The following is an 18,722-nucleotide window of genomic DNA, read 5'->3' as shown; positions in this document are numbered from 1 at the left end:
CCCTACAACCCGACTGTGTAGACAGTCACCTAGTCTACTACCTGTCATACCCTGCCCTCCTATGTCCGGCATATCCTGGCCCTACCCCCCACAACCTGGCTCTACCGTTGGGCATAGCCCCTGCCCCTAACCCCCCACAGCCTGGCTCTACCGCCGGGCATACCCTACCCTTGTAGCTCCCCGCCATACCTGTGCCCCTCCAGCCCCAACCCTGTACACCCCTAATCCTAAACCCTATACTAAGAGCTCTACTCCCCTCCTACTGCTACTTGGTGACATCCCTGCTCAGGCCAGCATCTTTAATGCAGTTGAATCCACCATCCTCAAGCAGTATGGGACTAAATGAACCCCAATAGTAGTTTATTGGACCTTACCCAAGTGGCCGCCGCCTGCCGGTGCCGCCCTCGCATGTCCCTGACGTATCTCCGGCGAGGGGAGAATAGCGACGTCACCGCCCTACCGGTGGTGTGCACGTTGGTCTCCGCATTCGTTGGCCATTGTCGCTACGATGGCCAGGGTTTTGCCTGGGGTCGAGTGAATTGGTTACACGACGCCCAACGAACTATGGGCAACGCTATTTCTCGCTTATAGCGAGACCTAGCGTGCTCTCGCGTAAGGCGCCTCTATAAATGGGCCAGCCCAGGCGTGCCGGAGGTGACAACCTCGTCCTTTTATTTTTTTCCTTGTTTCTTCACTTTCGTTTATACTTCCAAATATTATTAAAAAGCACTTTCCATCAATTTTTTTGAAAAAATGTCAACCAAGCATTTGAATATTGTTAAATGTTTATAAAGAATATTTTTCTCATGTATACGAAAAATGTATAAAGTATACAATGTGTGTGAAAAAGTTTATCATGTATTTTAAAAAAATAATCAAGCATTTGAAAAAATATTGAACAAGTTTTTAAAAAATGTTAAAAAAACATTTAAATTTTCTTAAATGTGTATGTTGATCGTATATTTAAAAATATTAATCAAGCATTTGAAAAATGTTAAATATGTACAGAAAAAATGTTGACCATGTATTCAAAAAAGTTAATCTTGTGTTGTATTAAAAAATGTTAAACTTGTATTTAAAAAATATAATCAAGCATTTGATACTTTTTTCAAATGTATATGGAAAAAATGTTGACTATGTATAAAAAATAATTAATCTTGAATTTGAAAATTTTTTCATCAATCATTTGAAAAATGTTAAATGTGTGGATGAAAAAATGTTGATCATGCGGAAAAAATGCTAGTCTTGTATTTTGAAAGTATTAATCAAGCATTTGAACATGCTAAAAATATCTATATAAAAACATTGACCATGTATTAAAAAAATGTTAATATTGTATTTTAAAAATTTTATCAAGCATTTGACAAATGTTAAAAACGATGATAGAAAAAGTTGACTATACTTTCAAAAAATGTTGATCTTTTCTCTGAAAAATGTTAATAAAGCATTTGATCTTTTTAAAACATGTATATGAAAAATGTCAAGAATGTATGCAAAAACAAAGGAAAAAAAGAAAAAAAAGGGAAAACCAATTAAAATCAAGAAAGAAAGAAAATAAAAACGAAGAAGTAAAATAAAAAAAAGAAAAGCAAAAAAACCCATGAAACCCGAGAAAGAAACAAAGACGAAGAAAAAAAAGAAAAGCCAATGAAAACCGTTGAAGAAAACTGGTGAAAAAGGAAAAAACATAAAACTGAAGAAATCCGTTGAAGAAATGGAGAAAACCAGGAAAAAAATAAAATGAAACGAAAAATAAAAAGAAACAAAAAATCCCGCAAATGGAAAAAACAGACGGCAAAAGGGGCCGGTCTGAAACGGTAGCGGGTATGAAAATGCTTCAGGCGAGACCGAAAGAACACTCGGTATAAGCAAGATATAGCCAAGCACTCAAAAAATAAACAAAAATAAAGCAAGATATAGCCTTTTGCTCAAAAACTAAAATAGATATAGCCTTTGCGGCGAACTGCTAGGTTAGTCCTCAAAAAAAAGTTGCTTTACGGTAGTTATTGGGCCATCTGTTGGGTATTATTGTGACCTGAATTAAAACTGACCGCTTGGTCCTGGCCCTGGCCCAACCAAACCCTTCCCTCCTCTCTCGAGTCGCGCTGGCCGCCTCCCTGCCGCTGCCGCCGACGAAGAAACCAAGCGCTGTCCCCGCCGCCTCAGCTGCCGCCAGCCCCTGCCGCCGGTCGAGAGGCGACACAATATTGGAGGCCGCCACCCCCTCTCTTCCCCCCCCACAGCTCAGACAGTCCCGTCCGGTCCACCCTGGCCGTCCTCGCCGCAGCCGAACCCTAGCCGCACACCCCCCCCCCCCCCCCCCCCGAGCCGTGACCTTGGGGCTCGCGGCCGCCGCCACCCATGGCGACGAAGCAGCCACCGCCGTCCTCTTCCACATCGGGGGCCGCGGTGTCCATGAAGGACTACCTCAAGCGGTACCAGTCGGGCCCCGCCGCCGCCGGCGACCAGAAGAAGGCCAAGAAGAAGAAGAAGAACCCCAAGCCCTCGGCCGGAGGGGTGCTAATCGTCGACGAGGACCCCGTGTGGCAGAAGCCGGTGCAGATCCCGGAGGACGAGCCCTCGTCGGGTATGTATCTCCGCCCCCCACCCCCCTTTCCTTCGTCGTGGTTCGAGTCTGATTCGCGAGGATTTCGCCAGATTCGCGGTGAGTTTTGACTGGAATCGGGCGTGTGGTGGGTTGTCCGCAGGGGACGAGAAGCCTCAGGTGGACGAGGACATCGAGGTGAAGCGGATGCGGCGCATGGAGGCGATCCGGGCCGCCCGCCCCTACAACTCCATCGCTAACGACGGCAGCGGGTGGGTCACTCTGCCTGTTCCGGAGCCTGCGGGCAGTGGCTCGCCCCGCCGCCGCCGGAACGACACTCCGTCGCCTGAGAGGGGAGGTGGCGCCGGGAGGAAGGAGGACCTCTCTCCCCCGCGGCGAAGGCAGCGGCGTGACACGCCATCTCCTAAGCGTGGAGGTGCTGAGGGGAGTGATATTTCGCCTCCGAGGCAGAGGCAAAGGCGGCGTGACACACCCTCGCCGGATGGCAAGGGTACAGGAGAGGGAGGCGATCTGTCACCGCCACGGAAGTCCAGGCGGCAAGCCAATCCCTCTCCTCCAAGGAGGCGGGCTCGCCATGATTCCGAGGAACCCCAGGACATCTCACCACCACGGAGGCGCACGAGGCACGACTCCGAGGAGCCTCAGAACCACTCCCCCCCTCGGCGCCGGACTCGGCATGACTCGGAGGAGCCTCAGAACCACTCCCCCTCTCGGCGCCGGTCACGGTATGACTCGGAGGAGCCCGGAGACATCTCTCCGCCACGAAGACGGAAGCGCCAGGACTCTGCACAGCTGGACGACCTGTCGCTCGCAAGAAGACAAAATTTGGGACAGAGCCTGGGTGATGGGGATATTTCTCCACCAAGGAAGGGTCGGAAGTCTGCATCAGATGATTTATCTCCACCTCGTAAGGAGAGAGACACTTCTCCTCCAAGGAAGGTTAGAAAGGAAGGAGCTCCGAAAGAGACAATGAGAGCTGGGTTGATGTCAGCAGAGGAAGTTAAAGAGGACATCAGAAAGATTAAGGAGGATGAGAAGCTCAAGTGAGTGATACTTCATGTCTTGGAATACATATGCTTACTCCTTTTGCTAAGATTTGTAATATGTTGTATGGTATCTGTCTTTTAGGTTTGCAGCACAGGACCCTTCGTTCACTGGTAAAGGGGCAAAGGTAGTGTTCCGAGATAAGGAAGGTATGAACTGTGCATTATCATGTTTTGGTCATTTTGGTGGTAGTTACCTATGTAGACATTCTAGTTTCAGTGGTAACATTGCTTTGTAACGTTTCCCAGGAAAAAGGATAAATCAAGAAGACATACAGAAGGCAAAGAAAGACGAGAAGCCAAAGGTAAATATATGCTCTTGCTCTGGATTTTTTATTAGCCATCTTTGTGTTTTATCTGGACATCTGGTTAATTGACATGAAAATTCATATGTTTCTAGTAGTATAGAATATAGATTTGAGCAATTGTTTTGTGCTAATTATCTTATCCTGATATTGTGTTGTGTTCTTGTGGCAAAACTGTAGAAAATGGCAAAATGCACTATGCCACACACTTTTCTTTGCCCGCAAGCACCAACATTTGTGAACTTCTCTGAATAAATTGTTACCTTGGGATCGTTAGAATAGAGGGTGTTCAATGTGCAGGGTGCCTAGACGAACACCTCTTCTATGTGTAGAAACAAAATAGGCACTACATATAAAAGGATAACTACTGATCAGCAAACAGAAAAGCTATGAAAGCTCCCACTCAGTACTATAAAGATTATACAACATTAAAAGGAACAGAGCTTGTTAATACCAACTTTATTCACTCTCATACAAATTGTTATTTTTGCATAACCAAAATCTGGTCTCCTTTTATGTCAAGTTCCCCTGTTCCCTGTAAGTTCTCTATTCATGTTGTGAACTACTGATCCATACAAATTCAGATAAGACACATGGATATGAGGGAGATCAATTAGTTGAAACCATCTCACTTATTTGTAAGTTCATCGTAGAATGGAACAAAATGCAGCAAATGATCAAATAATCACTCATCATACCTTTTCCTCTTCCTCGCTTATCTGAAGTCATTTCAATACATGATCTCTATCTTGGGTGCCGCTGCCTATAGCTGATAAATAATAGCTGGTGTTCTTATTTGCAGGAAAAACATATAGAATGGGGTAAAGGTTTGGTGCAGAAACGAGCAGCCGAGGCTCGAGTGAAGGAGCTTGAAGATGTGAAGGATCAGCCATTTGCAAGAACAAGGTACTTTTTCTTATTGAACTTGCTTATAAAGGGGCATGATCCTTGTTGAGTTCATTTGAGAATTTGTGTAATCGACAATACAGTACCTGCTTTGAACAGTGTACTCTTTATTTTTGGTGTCTGTGTTGTCTGCTTTTTATGTCGAAATGAACATGGAGCTTTATAACTGACTTAGAAGTATTTAAAGTTGAGTTTGTTTACGTGCAGGGATGATCCTGAGCTTGACGGCATGCTCAAAAACAGACTCCGATGGGGTGATCCTATGGCTCATCTTGTCAAGGTAACTGCAGCTTTTGATTTGGAGTTGCTTAATTAAATCTGCTGATGCTATTTCTTCTGGTTAATGGTTGATATGTGTGCTAATACATTGCAGCGCAAAGATACAGATTTTCTTCTCAATGACTTGGGAGATGATGAAAAGATGAAGGAATCTGGATTTATAGTTCCTCAAAATGTACCTGCTCACAGCTGGCTGAAGCGTGGGGTAGATCCTCCTCCAAACCGTTATGGCATAAAACCAGGCCGTCATTGGGATGGAGTGGACCGCAGCAATGGTATGTGCCTTTCAAATTTATTCAGTATCCCTTTCTTTTTTTCAACTGCGTGCCTCTTGGCCATGGTAAAAGAACCAGGTTGGCTTAAATTGTAGGTATGAAAAACTAACACCTTCCTGTGTGAGCTACCTAGTATGTGTGGATGCTGGTGTTTAAATAAACTACTAGGATTGTTTGAGTTTCACTTCATACCTTTATTGTTTTGAAGATCTGTGTTTCTTTTAAGAGTGCCATCTCTTTGTTGCATTGGTGGATGATAAGGAAAAACACATCATTTAAACCTGCTCAACAACTGTATAAACTGTTAGTCGCGCTGTCATGTTTCTGATAGAGTTGTTGCAGTTGGTCCATTCATTTGTTTGCATATCATGCTTGTTGTAGCCAAGATATGTTTCTCTGCACGAATTGTTCAAAACCTGGTTATGGTTACAAAATGAGATGAGAAAAACAGTACTCCCTCTATAAACTTCAGTGATCTAAACAATCTTATATTAGTTTACAGGAGGATTACTAATATATATCGTGTCGGCAAAGAAGAGAACATGTTCACAGACATTGTCCGTTGCTCATTGTAATCCTATACTAACTTGTCTGCTACTCTATATGAATTCACACATCTTGTCTTGGGTGCATTTTAACTTATATAACTTCCCGTCCATCATCTGTTGGTTCAGATATATGTTCTGGTTCAGTTGTAATGCGCTTTTGCCGCCATGAGTGTGTGGCAGCCATCACTAAATCCATGTACATGTGTTTCCAGGATACGAGAAGGACATGTACAAGCTAAAGAATGACAAGCAGGCCACGGAGCAGGAGGCCTACCTTTGGTCCGTCGCAGATATGTGAGCGCCGCAGCTGTCCCAAGAACATGTCCGGTGGCATGCTGGCTGGATCCGTTGCTGAGGTTGCCCAATGTGCCTGAAAGGAAAGAAAGCGATGCCCTTGAACATCATTTCTTCGAACACATGATGACCGTAAATGATTTGCTCGAGTAGCCACGCAGTTTTGTTGTGTATTTGCTGGATTCTGCTACTGAATTCTCCTCGACACATTTAAACATTTTGTAACATGTGTGTTTTGGCACGGAGGAGTACCGGTGCCATCCTTCTGTTGTATATGGGATTTGGCCGAAACATAGAAACTTTTAGTGAGCAAGTCTGGATTTGCCTGGGTCAGTTTTGTGCAAATGATTGTTGCAAGCATCTGTCAGCTTAGGAGTTACACGAGTAAAGCAGAGCCCAGCCAATCAATGGTGTCAACATGGTGCAAATGATGGTTACACAGCAGCTCGCCTCGCCAGCACAATTATTCTCAGTGGAAACGAAATTATTCTGGGGTTCGTCCTCTTCATGTACCGGACCAAATCGGGGGATCTCAAGTAAAATTCGCTGCCATTCGTGAGGATCCATCATTTCTGCGTCTTCATTTAGTTCGATCCCCTTCCGGGGCCTCACACTCCTACGCCGGCCGCCGCAGCCGCGGCGGAGCTGGTCGCCGGCGGCGGCTAGGGTTACGGTCGGGGCCGAGGTTGACTGGTCGAAGAGTGCCGATACGCAGCGAATCCCTCCGTGCATCCCGGTGGCTATTGGGCCGATTGTTTGGTATTGGGCCCCCAGTTGCAGGAGTCCAAATTATAACCGACCGCCAAGCCCTAAATTTTTTTACTGTATAACCGACCGCCTGGTCCAGGCCCAGGCCCAAACCCCTCCCTCTCTCTCGAGTCGCGCTGGCCACCTCCCTGGCGCTGCCGCCGACGGAGAGACAGCAAGCGTCGCCGCCACCGCCACCGCCTGCCGCCGGTAGCGAGGCCAGAAGCGAACGGAGCATGTACACGCGGCGGAGGCTGCTGTCGCTACTGCGGCACGCTCGCCTCGCCTCGGCGGGTCATCTCGCCGCCGCGTCGTCTTCCCGGAGCTTCGACCTGCCCCGCGCGGCCGCCGGCGCGGCCTCCCACCTCAGGTGAGCGCTTCCCCGTGTCTCTACTCTCGACCCCTCACAGGATCAGCACGCCGGGTCTGGAGAGTTAAGTTTAGCAACTGTAGCGAGGTGGACCGATGGTGTCTTGGTGGGTACTTTGACGATGCGGTCTGGGTTGCATTCTGAGTGGATGTAGTGTGAAATTGCGATGATGCTGCCTTCGATTGTTTGAGCGAATGCAGTGCGACATAGGCGAGGATCATGGCGGCCTAAGAGTAGATTAGGCCATTAGGGCGATTGGTGTGGTGAGCCTTTGCTCTGCTGCCCCAGATTGGTATGCCTTCCATATCATGGGAGTTGGCCGGACTCGAACCTGCAGGAGTGCGGTACGGTAATACGACCCCCGTGCACATTGGGCATCGTCTCGGAATACGCAACACTAATGCTTGGTACATTTTGATGATAAACTGTTATAATGAATTGAGTTGAAATATTAAATCGGCGCCGCTGGTATCGTGTCTATTGCAACTAAGAGTGTTACTGCTCTTGTTTTGCTGTGGCCATCATTTTAACAATATGGATGGATGATTTTGTCTCTCAGGTTCTACTGATGGCCACTTCAGTTGTAAGGGTTCAACGTATGTATACGCAGGTTCTACTGATGGTGACTTCAGTTGGGCAAGCAGGTCTGGTCTCTGTATATGCAGACTCTGCCTTTTAATTTAATGAAATAACTATCATATGTGATACCATGACAATTCCAATTCCAGTCGTCTTACAGCTGTTGTTCTTGGGCTGAGCAGCAACTCTTTATTGGTTCAGGATGATTTGGCTACTCCAGCAGCTACAAGTGAGCAAGTTGATGCAAATGTTACTGGCCTACGTCGTATAGAAGATGGTTCGGTGATCTCAAATGAACACACGATCAAATGGCGAATGTGCAGTGATAAAAGACAGGAGTTTTTCCTGCAAGCAAATATCTCATTATCCTTGCCTTCATCTGAACCACCTTTTGGCATTATCCTTCTGAGAAAAACACTTTCTACATTATAGTTTCCTCCTCTGTTCAAACATAATTCTCTTTTTTATATGTGTTTCCCGAAAATGATGCAAAATTCAACCACCATCATGTTCATACATCATAGCCTAGAAAGAATAACTCTAGTTCTTAGTCCCCTGATGATGACCGATTTTCATGTAACCTGGTTGGTCCACACTTTTTTGTTACTTGCTGCAACTCTTACAATGGGGGGGGGGGGGGGGGGGGGTCAGCCCTTCAGTTTCCTCATTAAACGATGTGGATTTGGAAGGTTTAGCCTGTCATTGAACTATGTGCTGTTTCATGTTGATATACAGAAACTGGGTGCTAATTTGCCATGATATTTTTTATTGCTATTTTTGAAAGCTTGGGTTTAGCAACTTCTCTTATCGTAAGTACATATTCCAAGGCCTTGCTTCAGTTACGAAATCATGCAACTATTGAACGTTTCAATTAAGTATGACTGTTTGGACCAAATACCTACCCTGTGTGTTACAAGTTTTTAACATCTTAATGTTTGTTGGAGTATCACTTTATGCAAGGGAAAGGAGGCGTGTCTCTTTAGTTACTCCTACTTGATCCAAACTTTAAATTACAATTGTTGTCAGTCTATTATATCCATTTATATCCATTTTTCAGGAAAAACTAGATGAATCTGAGAAGCCCTACAGGAAGCTAAAGAAGCATTTGGACTGAGAGATCTACATGCTGCATCGGCTCTGAACAACTTGGTATGCGTTACTGTTGACTATGAACTAAAGATTGAAGTAACGTTCTATTTTCCTTTCTAATGTATGGAACTGCAGTACCCATTTAAGTCCATAAGCTAGATTATATGAGGTTTAAGATCTGTTTGGTTTCATAGCCAAACATTACCATACTTTGCCGCACTCCAAGCTAGGCAAGTTTAACCGAGTTAGGAATGGGTTCTTTTCATAGTAAGTAACATATTAGGCAGATTCCTTTGTACAACCATGGACTCAAGGTGTGGCAGATTCTCTTAGGGATGCTAAAGTGCACACAGATTCCTTTGTCGAAAAGCTGCTTCGGCCTGCCGCTCTCATCTCGTTATGCTGGTTCAGAGCGGACGTGACCGGACGGGCCGATGGGACGACTTCCTACTGCATTCAACCAGGCTGACCGCCATTCACCTACCCGACATTCGTGTTGCCGTTGCGAACGAGAAGCCAACTCGGGCAGTGCGAATTTGAGCCATCGCTACGCCAACCCTAACGCCCGCTATTTAAAGACCCCCGCCTACAACACAAACCTTACCACCTCTGAGCCTCATCGCCCTTCATTCGAGCCACTGTGCTCACCAGTGATGAACTGATGGTCATGTCATCGACATATAGAAGAAGAGTCTGATCACGAGCTGAAAGGTGGACATAAAGTGCAAGACCATGAGCACTCGCTAGAAAACCACCCACAATCACCACTAAGATGAAACGCTCAAACCAGACATGAGGGGTTTGCTTAAGGCCATAGTGAGAGTGACGAAGACGAAAGATCATGCCATCAGGACCAAAATACCCAGGTGGTGGCTACATGTAGACCTCCTCGTGCAACTCACCATTAACAAAGGCATTTTTTGACATCAAGCTACGAGACAAGCCCGTGACGAATAGAAGCCATAACGAGAAATGTGCAAATAGTGGTCATGTAGGCTACATGAGCAGATGTCTCATCGTAGTCACGACCATATTCTAGCTGAAAGCCACGAGCCACACTACGAGCTTTGTAACGCTCAAGAGAACCATTAGTCTTAACCTTGTAAACCACTTATAAGTGATGGGACGACCACAGGAAGGGAAATGAGATCCCACGTGTCTGTGCGCTCATGAGCAGTAATATCTTCTGCCATTGCATGCTGCCGTTTGGGATGAACACCACGGCCACTATAAGAAGTCGCCTTGAGAAGAATGACTCCGAATAACTACAACGGTCAATAGGCGGAAGTGGGGGAGCGCAGAAGTCATAAGTAGGTTGAGCTGGAGGCAATGTGTTGCCAACAAAAGGGGCATGGTAGTTGAGGGAGATGGTGCATCAGAAGAATCCACAACACGCAAACGACCAATGTGGTAAAGAGGAAGAGGGGAATCACTGGAGAAGCCTCAGGTAACGAGCGAGGTCAGGTAGCCTTAGGTAACGGATGAGGTGCAGAGCCGTAGGTGATGATGGCATGGGGTCTACAACAGTTGTACGGGAAGACACAGTGGATGCGTGGATGAGGACAATACATGAGTGATATGTGTATCAGGAAAAGTGAGGAAAGAAATATCCTCAATGGGTTAGGCAGGAGGAGAGGATGGACGTGGATAGAAAGGACGAGAATCATCAAAAGTCAGACCCTGAGAAATGTGCATCCAACAACCGACATGATCCTAACACCGATAACCCTTATCCTCATCATCGTAGCCTAAGATGACACATTCAATAGACTGAGCAGTCTGTTTGGTGTGTTCACGTGGGGCAAGAAGAACATAGCAAACACAATCGAACAAACGAAGCGTCGAGTAGTCACGAGAATGACCAAAAAGACGTTCGATGGGAATGTCACCTTGTGGAGCAGAGGAATGCTGAATGTTGGTGAGATTGGTGGAAGTAGAAACAACCTCAACCCATAAGGAAGGCGGAGGAGAGGTGATGATCATCAATGCACGAGCCGCCTCAAGAAACTGGCGCTGCTTGCGCTCATCGGCACCATTTTGAGCATGAGCACCATGACAAGAGAATTGAGCAAGTGTGCCCCGCTCAACAAGAATCCATGCAACAAATGAGAGATGTACTCATGGGTAGAATCTCGAGAAGCTATCTTGTTTTGGCGCCAATTAAGATACGATTGGCCATGTTATAGAACAATGTGGGGATGGGGTTCGTGATCCAAAGAAGTTTCGGTTTGGCAGTTTTATGACGGTTCCAACCTAGATGTGGTTCTAGCCTAGAAATGAGTTCATTGCTCAACCTCGTGGTAGCACCACCTGTGAAAGAGGTGGCTGGGCTAGTAGGGCCAAGGTGGTTGTGGAGGGAAATTTGGGGATGACCCAACCGAATGTATAAGGAGAAAGATGATTTTGACCCTTCGAATGGAAATACGGGTAGATGCAATGTTAATCCAAACAATGTTAATTAAGGGGATTCTGGTACGAATCCACCTTGCAAGAGGTTATTGATTGTAGGCAACCCCACGCCGGTCAAGGACCCTCCCTAGGTGCTAAAGGGAAAGGAAGTGACATGTCCTATAGAGTACCATTAGGGCAAAACTAGGATGAGCAAGTCAGCTCAGGGTTCCTCTTCGCAAGTTCAAGTGAAGAAAAGGCAGAGGATAGGGGGTGTGTGCCGCTTATGCTAGCGTTTTCATCGCTTCCCCATACCTCTCGTGCACTCTTCGTTCCTCGTCGATTTGGCTTGGCATCCTTACACTGTTTGCGGGTTCTGTGCCATGCACTTGATGCTGCATTCCATGTTCCCTTGTTGGGCTTCCCTCGCCTTGGCGACTGGTAGCGTCGTGCTCTTGGGCGCTCTGCGTCCTTCCGTAAGACGGAGACGGTGCCGACTGCCTATGCTCCTGCTCCGCCGGTGGTGGTGCTGAGCTTGCGGCTATGGTGGCAACCTGCATGGGAGCATGGGATGTAGGAACAAGGCAGCACAGCAACTCGTAGCCATGCAAAGGATGCCCAGCCGGACTGGCAGGCAGTGGAGAGTACACATGAGGTGTAGGGGAAGGGGTGAAAACGTTGCCGGGAGTAGACCACCGCAGCCTTTGGACTCGGAGCCGACCGGTGTGGGGAAGGGATGAAGAGGGCACTTGGAGGAGAAAGGCATCATCCACCACCCTGTGCATGCGCGTCAGCCGTGGCGGCGAGCGGTTGTGGGTAGATACGATGTCTACACATGGATTTGCTACACGGGATGGCATGACATGGCCGTTATGGAGTATGGTGCCACAAATATTGTGTCGTGTGGGTGTGTTTGGTTGTCGTTCAGCAGGGCACTCTGCTATGTGTGCTACCACGTAGTCTAAGCTCCCTTGTGTGGCTTAGTGATGGGGAAAGGCCTGCACTTACTATGGTTGGCGCCGATGATGATGGCGACCTCGCATGTTGTTTCCTTCCTGAAGGCCTCATCGTGGTGCTATGTCCCTCTTCGTTGTGATTATCGGATTGACAGGGTTGCTTTGTCGTCAGGCTCGGTGGATGTCGCAGCGGCAGCTTCAGATGGTGGTTGTACGTCGAGGCAGCGACTTCGGATGGCGATGCAACAATAGTTTATGGGTAGGTTCATGGATCTACATTGCATGGGTGGTGTCCTGATGCTATGTGGAAGCGGAAGACATAAGTAGGTTGAGCTTAAGGGGGTGCATTGCCAACAAAAGGAGGCATGGTCGTTGAGGGTGATGGTGTATCAAAAGAATCCGTAACACGCGGACGACTGCACTGCCAACAGAAGGAGACATGGTCGTTGAGGGTAATGGTGTATCAGAAGAATCCACAACACGCGGACAACTAATGTGGTAAAGAAGAGGACGGGGGGAATCATCGGAGAAGCCTTAGGGGACGAGCAAGGTGAGGTAGCATTAGGTGACGAACGAGGTGGGGAAGCCGCAAGTGACGATGGCATGGGGTCTACAACAGTGGTACGGGAAGACACGGTGGGATGCGTTGATGAGGACAAAGTAGTGGGGAAGCCGCAAGTGCCGGTGGCATGGGGTCTACAATAGTAGTACGGGAAGACACAATGGGATGCGTTGACGAGGACAATACATGAGTCATAGGTATATCGGGTGAAGTGGGGAAAAATATCCTTAATGGGCAAGGCTGAAGGAGAGGATGGATGTGGATATAAAGGACAAGACTCATCAAAAGTCACACCCCGAGAATCATCGGAGAAGCCTTAGGGGACGAGTGAGGTGAGGTAGCCTTAGGTGATGAACGAGGTGGGGAAGCTGGAAGTGACGATGGCATGGGGTCTACAATAGTGGTACGGGAAGGCACTATGGGATGCGTTGACGAGGACAATAGATGAGTGGTGGGGAAGCCGCAAGTGCCGGTGGCATGGGGTCTATAATAATAGTACGGGAAGACACAATGGGATGCGTTGACGAGGACAATACATAAGTCATAGGTGTATTAGGAGAAGTGGGGAAAGATATATCCTCAATGGGCAAGGCCGAAGGAGAGGTTGTATGTGCATTGAAAGGACAAGACTGCAAAGATAATATAGTAACGATGACTCTTTTCGAGGCAAAGGGAGCAGGGCCGCAAACATCAGAGTGAGCAATATCGAAAGGACGCCGCAACATAGTCTCTTTGTGAGGATAAGGTAACTATATTTACCAAGCCGACAAACCTGACAGTCTAAAGGCACACCGCCAAAGACATATCCAAGAAGACCACGTTGAACTAAGGATGAGAGACGAGACACACAAGTGACCAAGACGATGATGCCACAAAGAGCTGGTAGTTGAGGTAACGGAGGTGAAGGGAAGTTGAAGCCAGTCAAGCTCCAGGAGGCCCTAGGAGTCACAACGTCGAGGGCGAGCACCAATGTGACGATCCTAATCAGAACAAGAGTCAAAGTCAAGAATGAGCTATGGTAAGTCAAGGAACATGACAAGACAAAGTTCCAAGAGTGCCTTCATTATCGACTGGGAGGGAAGCACCATCAGAAGTAAGAACATGAACAGGAGAATCCACAGGTTTGAATGTACGACAAACTAGAAGAATCATGAGTCATATGAAAAGACGGTCAAGTACCACAGATCCATGGAAATGTACCTCAAAACCTGCAAACTGTCGATGGAGAACCAAAACAAACATCTAGCAGACATTAAAGTCTTGTAATCTTTAGCATAGTCAGGGGCTCAAATGTAGAGGTCAATAAAGAAGCACCGGGTGATGAGGAACTAGAAGTAGTAACTAGGTGGCAAAGGCGATGTGGCACGCCATCACCCTGAGGGGGGAGGGGGGTACATGAGAGGGAGCCGATCTATCACCACCACGTAAGTCTAGGCGGCAAGACGAGCCCTCTCCTCCAAGGAGACAAGCTCGCCATTATTCCGAGGAACCCTAGGACATCTTGCCACCACAGAGGCGCACGAGGCATGACTTAGAGGAGCCTCAGAACGGCTCTCCCCCTCGGCACCGGACACGACATGACTCGGAGGAGCCCGAGGACATCTCTCCACCACGAAGACGGAAGTACCAGGACTCGGCACAACTGGACGACCTGTCTCTCACAGGAAGACAAAATTTGGGACAGAGCCCGGGGGATAGGGATATTTCTCAACCATGGGTCGAAGTTTGTGCTAGATGATTATCTCCACCTCGTAAGGAGAGAGACACTTCTCTAAGGAAGGGGCTCTGAAAGAGACAAGGAGAGCTGGGTTGATGTCAACAGAGGAAGTTAAAGAGGACATCAGAAAGATTAAGGAGGATGAGAAGCTCAAGTGAGTGATACTTCATGTCTTCGTATACATATGCTTACTCCTGCTGAGATTTGTGATATGCCGTACGATGTTTGTCTTTTAGGTTTGCAGCACAGGACCCTTCGTTCACAGGTAAAGGGGCAAAGGCAGTGTTCCGAGACAAGGAAGGTATGCACTATGCATTATCATGTTTTGGTTATTTTGGTGGCAGTTACCTATGTAGACATTCTAGTTTCTGCGGTAATATTGCATTTTGATGTTTCCCAGGAAAAAGGATAAATCAAGAAGACATACAGAAGCCAAAGGTAAATATATGCTCTTCCTCTGGATTTTTTATTAGTCATCTTTGTGTTTTATCTGGTAATTATACTTTGCCACATGAAAATTCATGTGTTTCCAGTAGTACAGAATATAGATTTGAGGAATTGTTTTGTGCTAATTATCTTATCCTGATACTGTGTTGTGTTCTTGTGGCAAAAATGCAGAAAATGCACTATGCCACACACTTCTCTTTGCCTGCAAGCACCAACATTTCTTAACTTATTTGAATAAAATGTTACCTTGGGACCGTCAGAATAAAGGGTGTGCAATGTGCAGAGTGCCTAGAAGAATAGGCACTACATATAAAAGGATAATGACTAATCAGGAAACAGAAAACTATGAAAGCTCCGACTCAGTACTGTAAAGATTACAACATTAAAGGCACAGAGCTTGTTAATGCCAACTTTGTTCACTCTCATACAAGCTGTTACTGTTGCACAAACCAAAATCTGGTTTCCTTTTGTGCCAAGTTCCCCTGTTCCCTGTACCATGTAAGCACTCTATTCATGCTATGAGATACAAATTCAGATAAGACACTTGCTGGATATGAGGGAATCAGATTAGTTGAAATCATCTCACTTATTAGTGAGTTCATCGTAGTATGGAATGAAATGCAGCAAATGATCGAATAATCACTTGTCATACCTTTTCCTCTTCCTCAGTTGTGTGGAGTCATTTCAATACAGGATCTCTATCTTGGACGTTGTTGCCTATAGCTAATAAGTAATAACTGGTGTTCTTCTGTTGGCAGCAAAAACATATAGAATGGGGTAAAGGATTGATGCAGAAACGAGCAGCTGAGGCTCGAGTGAAGGAGCTTGAAGATGAGAAGAAGAAGCCATTTGCGAGAACAAGGTACTATTTCTTATTAAACTTGCACAGAAAGGGGCATGATCCTTGTTGACTTAGTTTGAGAATTTGTGCAACCGATAATAGGCACCTGCTTTGAACAATGTAATCCTTATTGTTGGTGTTGTCTGCCTTTTGTTGTCAAAATGAACATGGAGTTTTGTAACTAAAAAATATATTTAAAGTTGAGTTTGTTTACGTGTAGGGATGATCCTGAGCTTGACAGCATGCTGAAGAACAGACTCTGATGGGGTGATCCTATGGCTCATCTTGTGAAGGTAACTGCAGTTTTTTTTATTTGGAGTTGCTTAATTCTTCTGGTTAATGGGTGATAATGCATTGCAGCGCAAAGATACGGACTTCCTTCTCAATGACTTGGGAGATGATGAAAAGATGAAGGAATCTGGCTATATAGTTCCTCAAAATGTACCTCCTCACAGCTGGCTGAAACGTGGGGTAGATCCTCCTCCAAACCGTTATGGTATAAAACCTGGCCTTCATTGGGATGGGGTGGACCGCAGCAATGGTATGTGCCTTTCAAATTCATTCAGTTTCCTTTTCTTTCTGTTCTTCAACTGCATGCCTCTGGGCTCTTGGCCATGGCGAAAGAACTAGGTTGGCTTACATTAAAATTGAACACCTTCCTGTGTGAGGTACCATATGTGTGGAGGCTGGTGCATTTGAATGAACCACTAGGATTGTTTGACTCTTGTTTTGAAGATTTTTGTTTTTCTTTTAAGAGCGCCATCTTTTTGTTGCATTGGTGGATGGAAGGAAAAAAACGCAGCATTTTAACCTGCTTAACAACAAAAAAATGTAAGTCATGCTGTCATGTTTCTGATACAGTTGCAGTTGGTCCATTCATTTGGTTGCATATCGTGTTTGTCGATATGTTTCTCTGCATGAATTGTTCAATACCTGTTTATGGTTACAAAAGGAAATGAGAAAAACTGGCTAAGAAGACAACATGTCCGTAGACTTTCTATTGCTCATTGTAATCCTATACTAACTTGTCTGTACTCGATATGAATTCACACAACCTGTAGAACTTTCTGCCCATCATTAGTTGGCTCAGGTTTGTGTTGTGGTTCAGTCGTAATGCCCTTTGCCGCGATGGATCTGGCAGGCATCAATCACTAAATCCAATTCCATGTGTTTCCAGGATATGAGGACATGTACAAGCTAAAGAACGATAAACAGGCCACGGAGCAAGAGGCATATCTTTGATCCGCTGCAGATATGTGAGCACCGCCGCTGTTCCAAGAACATGTGTGCCTGATTTGATACATTATTACACGTCTGGATCAGTTGTTGAAGCTGTGCGATGTGCCCCAAAGGAAGCTGATCCTTGTGAATGTTTCTTGTTCAAATCTATATAATGACCAGGAATGATTTGCTCGAGTAGCCCCGTTGCTCACTTTGGAGGCCAGTTTTGTTGTGTATTTGTTGGATTCTGCCACCCGTTCTCCTTTTGTAACATGTATGTAGGTGGATATATGTGTTGAAAGATTTTGGTTTGGCATAGAAGAGTTTTAGTGCAATCCTTCTGCTGTATATGGGATTTTGGCTAAAAACATAGTACTCCACCTCTGATCCATATTAATTGTTGCTGATTTAGTACAACTTTTTGTCACAAAATTTTCATTTCTTATAATTTTTGGTGAGCAAGTCTGGACCGGAATCTGGAACCACCTTGAGAGAGGGGATTGGCCTCGGTCTGTTTTGTGGAAGTGATTGTTGTAACTTCTTGATGCACAACCAAACGCCAACACCTGAATTCTCAACTGAAATGAAGTAAATTCTTGATGCACAGCCGCATCAGCTTCCATCGAGCTCAAATTTTGTTTCAGGCTGATTGAGTGCAGAGCTATATGCATGCCCTGGAGGCATAGAAGAACCTGTAACACCGAAGAGATACAGATTGGAATCAATATGAGCTGCATAATTATGCGGAGTTGAGGTGGTTCGTACTTGAAAAGTGGTTATGTGCTTTGCTAACTATACTACGCCAGGAAAAGGCAAAGTCAAGAAGTCTGGTTTTCTTAAAGATTCAGCTGACTTTAATACTCAAAGTAGATTAGTTTTGAAGACATTAGCTGCCAAGTAACAGTGTAACACACTAAGTGAACAATTTCAAGTTGGGGTTAGTGCTAAGATCTTAAAGCACCAAACTATACCAGCGGATTATAGGACCTCGTCCTCAATTTATGAAAGACCCGTGTCAAACTGTCAATATGCAGACAACACGATACACAAGTGGGTTAGCAACACCAATTCAGATGTAATAAAATGTAACACTAACAGTTAATAGAAAGTGGAAATCAACACAGAACTTCAATAGATGAATGTACCACCGATATGGTTTGACATATCGGAGTGATTATTTTCTCCGGGTACGAGGTGGAAGCATCATTTGGTTCGGCTTTAGATGAATCAAGAATCCTATCTAGTTCCTTTGCCATCCGAAATATGCCAGAATGATCAGTAAGCTACATTGTACGAAGAATGTTAATATAGATATTTGAATACCAGACAAAATGAGACAAGCTTAAGCTAGCCATGAACACAAAGGTGGTTTCAAGGATACACCATTTTGTTCCACTGGGTAGCGAATCATAGCACTTCTCCGCAGAACAAACACACGCTTGCTTTGCAGTTTTGCTTTTTTTGTAGGTGCTCACATAGTCGAAAGAACACATAGTAATAGACAAGCAAAACCTAATTTTGTAATCTGTGATTTGACTAACTAGAAATTAATTATCTTTTTTAATAGGCGCGCAGGAGGTCACAACCTC

The 18,722-nt window shown here is 45.6% G+C and overlaps 1 protein-coding gene and 1 pseudogene across 3 annotated transcripts; both read left to right on the top strand.

Moving 5' to 3' along the window:
* The first annotated feature begins 2,291 nt into the window (after positions 1–2,291).
* LOC147957676 (uncharacterized) lies at positions 2,292–14,926 on the top strand. Of its 2 annotated transcripts, XM_087535703.1 has the most exons (11): positions 2,292–2,587; positions 2,709–3,609; positions 3,695–3,759; positions 3,859–3,914; positions 4,717–4,820; positions 5,028–5,100; positions 5,194–5,374; positions 6,135–7,333; positions 7,893–7,977; positions 8,114–9,061; positions 14,861–14,926. In XM_087535703.1, the coding sequence occupies exons 1-8, from the start codon at positions 2,362–2,364 to the stop codon at positions 6,218–6,220; spliced, it is 1,692 nt and encodes a 563-aa protein (XP_087391829.1). In that variant the 5' UTR covers positions 2,292–2,361; the 3' UTR covers positions 6,221–7,333; positions 7,893–7,977; positions 8,114–9,061; positions 14,861–14,926. The 2 variants fall into 2 exon arrangements, with proteins under 2 accessions (XP_087391829.1, XP_087391830.1); XM_087535704.1 differs by lacking the exons at positions 7,893–7,977; positions 8,114–9,061; positions 14,861–14,926 and having other exon boundaries at positions 2,370–2,587; positions 2,659–3,609; positions 6,135–6,482.
* On the top strand, positions 13,940–17,544 carry LOC147957675 (pre-mRNA-splicing factor cwc26-like; annotated as a pseudogene). The gene is made up of 8 exons (XR_015609712.1): positions 13,940–14,028; positions 14,166–14,778; positions 14,861–14,925; positions 15,025–15,062; positions 15,830–15,933; positions 16,133–16,205; positions 16,273–16,453; positions 17,090–17,544. The product of XR_015609712.1 is annotated as a pre-mRNA-splicing factor cwc26-like (transcript).
* Positions 17,545–18,722: the final 1,178 nt, after the last annotated feature.

This window comes from Triticum urartu, chromosome 7A (genome assembly GCF_056163025.1).
Source record: "Triticum urartu cultivar PI428250 chromosome 7A, HENAU_Tu73, whole genome shotgun sequence".
In the NCBI taxonomy this organism is placed as follows: domain Eukaryota; kingdom Viridiplantae; phylum Streptophyta; class Magnoliopsida; order Poales; family Poaceae; genus Triticum; species Triticum urartu.
Note: the sequence above shows the minus strand (reverse complement) of the source record. Positions and strands in the feature narration are given on the sequence as shown.

Excerpts from the sequence above, each read along its gene's own strand:
- LOC147957676 (XM_087535703.1), top strand. The coding sequence starts at position 2,362 with ATGGCGACGAAGCAGCCACCGCCGTCCTCTTCCACATCGGGGGCCGCG. Across the intron at positions 3,760-3,858 it reads AGTGTTCCGAGATAAGGAAG|GAAAAAGGATAAATCAAGAA; the intron begins GTATGAACTGTG and ends AACGTTTCCCAG. Across the intron at positions 4,821-5,027 it reads CAGCCATTTGCAAGAACAAG|GGATGATCCTGAGCTTGACG; the intron begins GTACTTTTTCTT and ends GTTTACGTGCAG.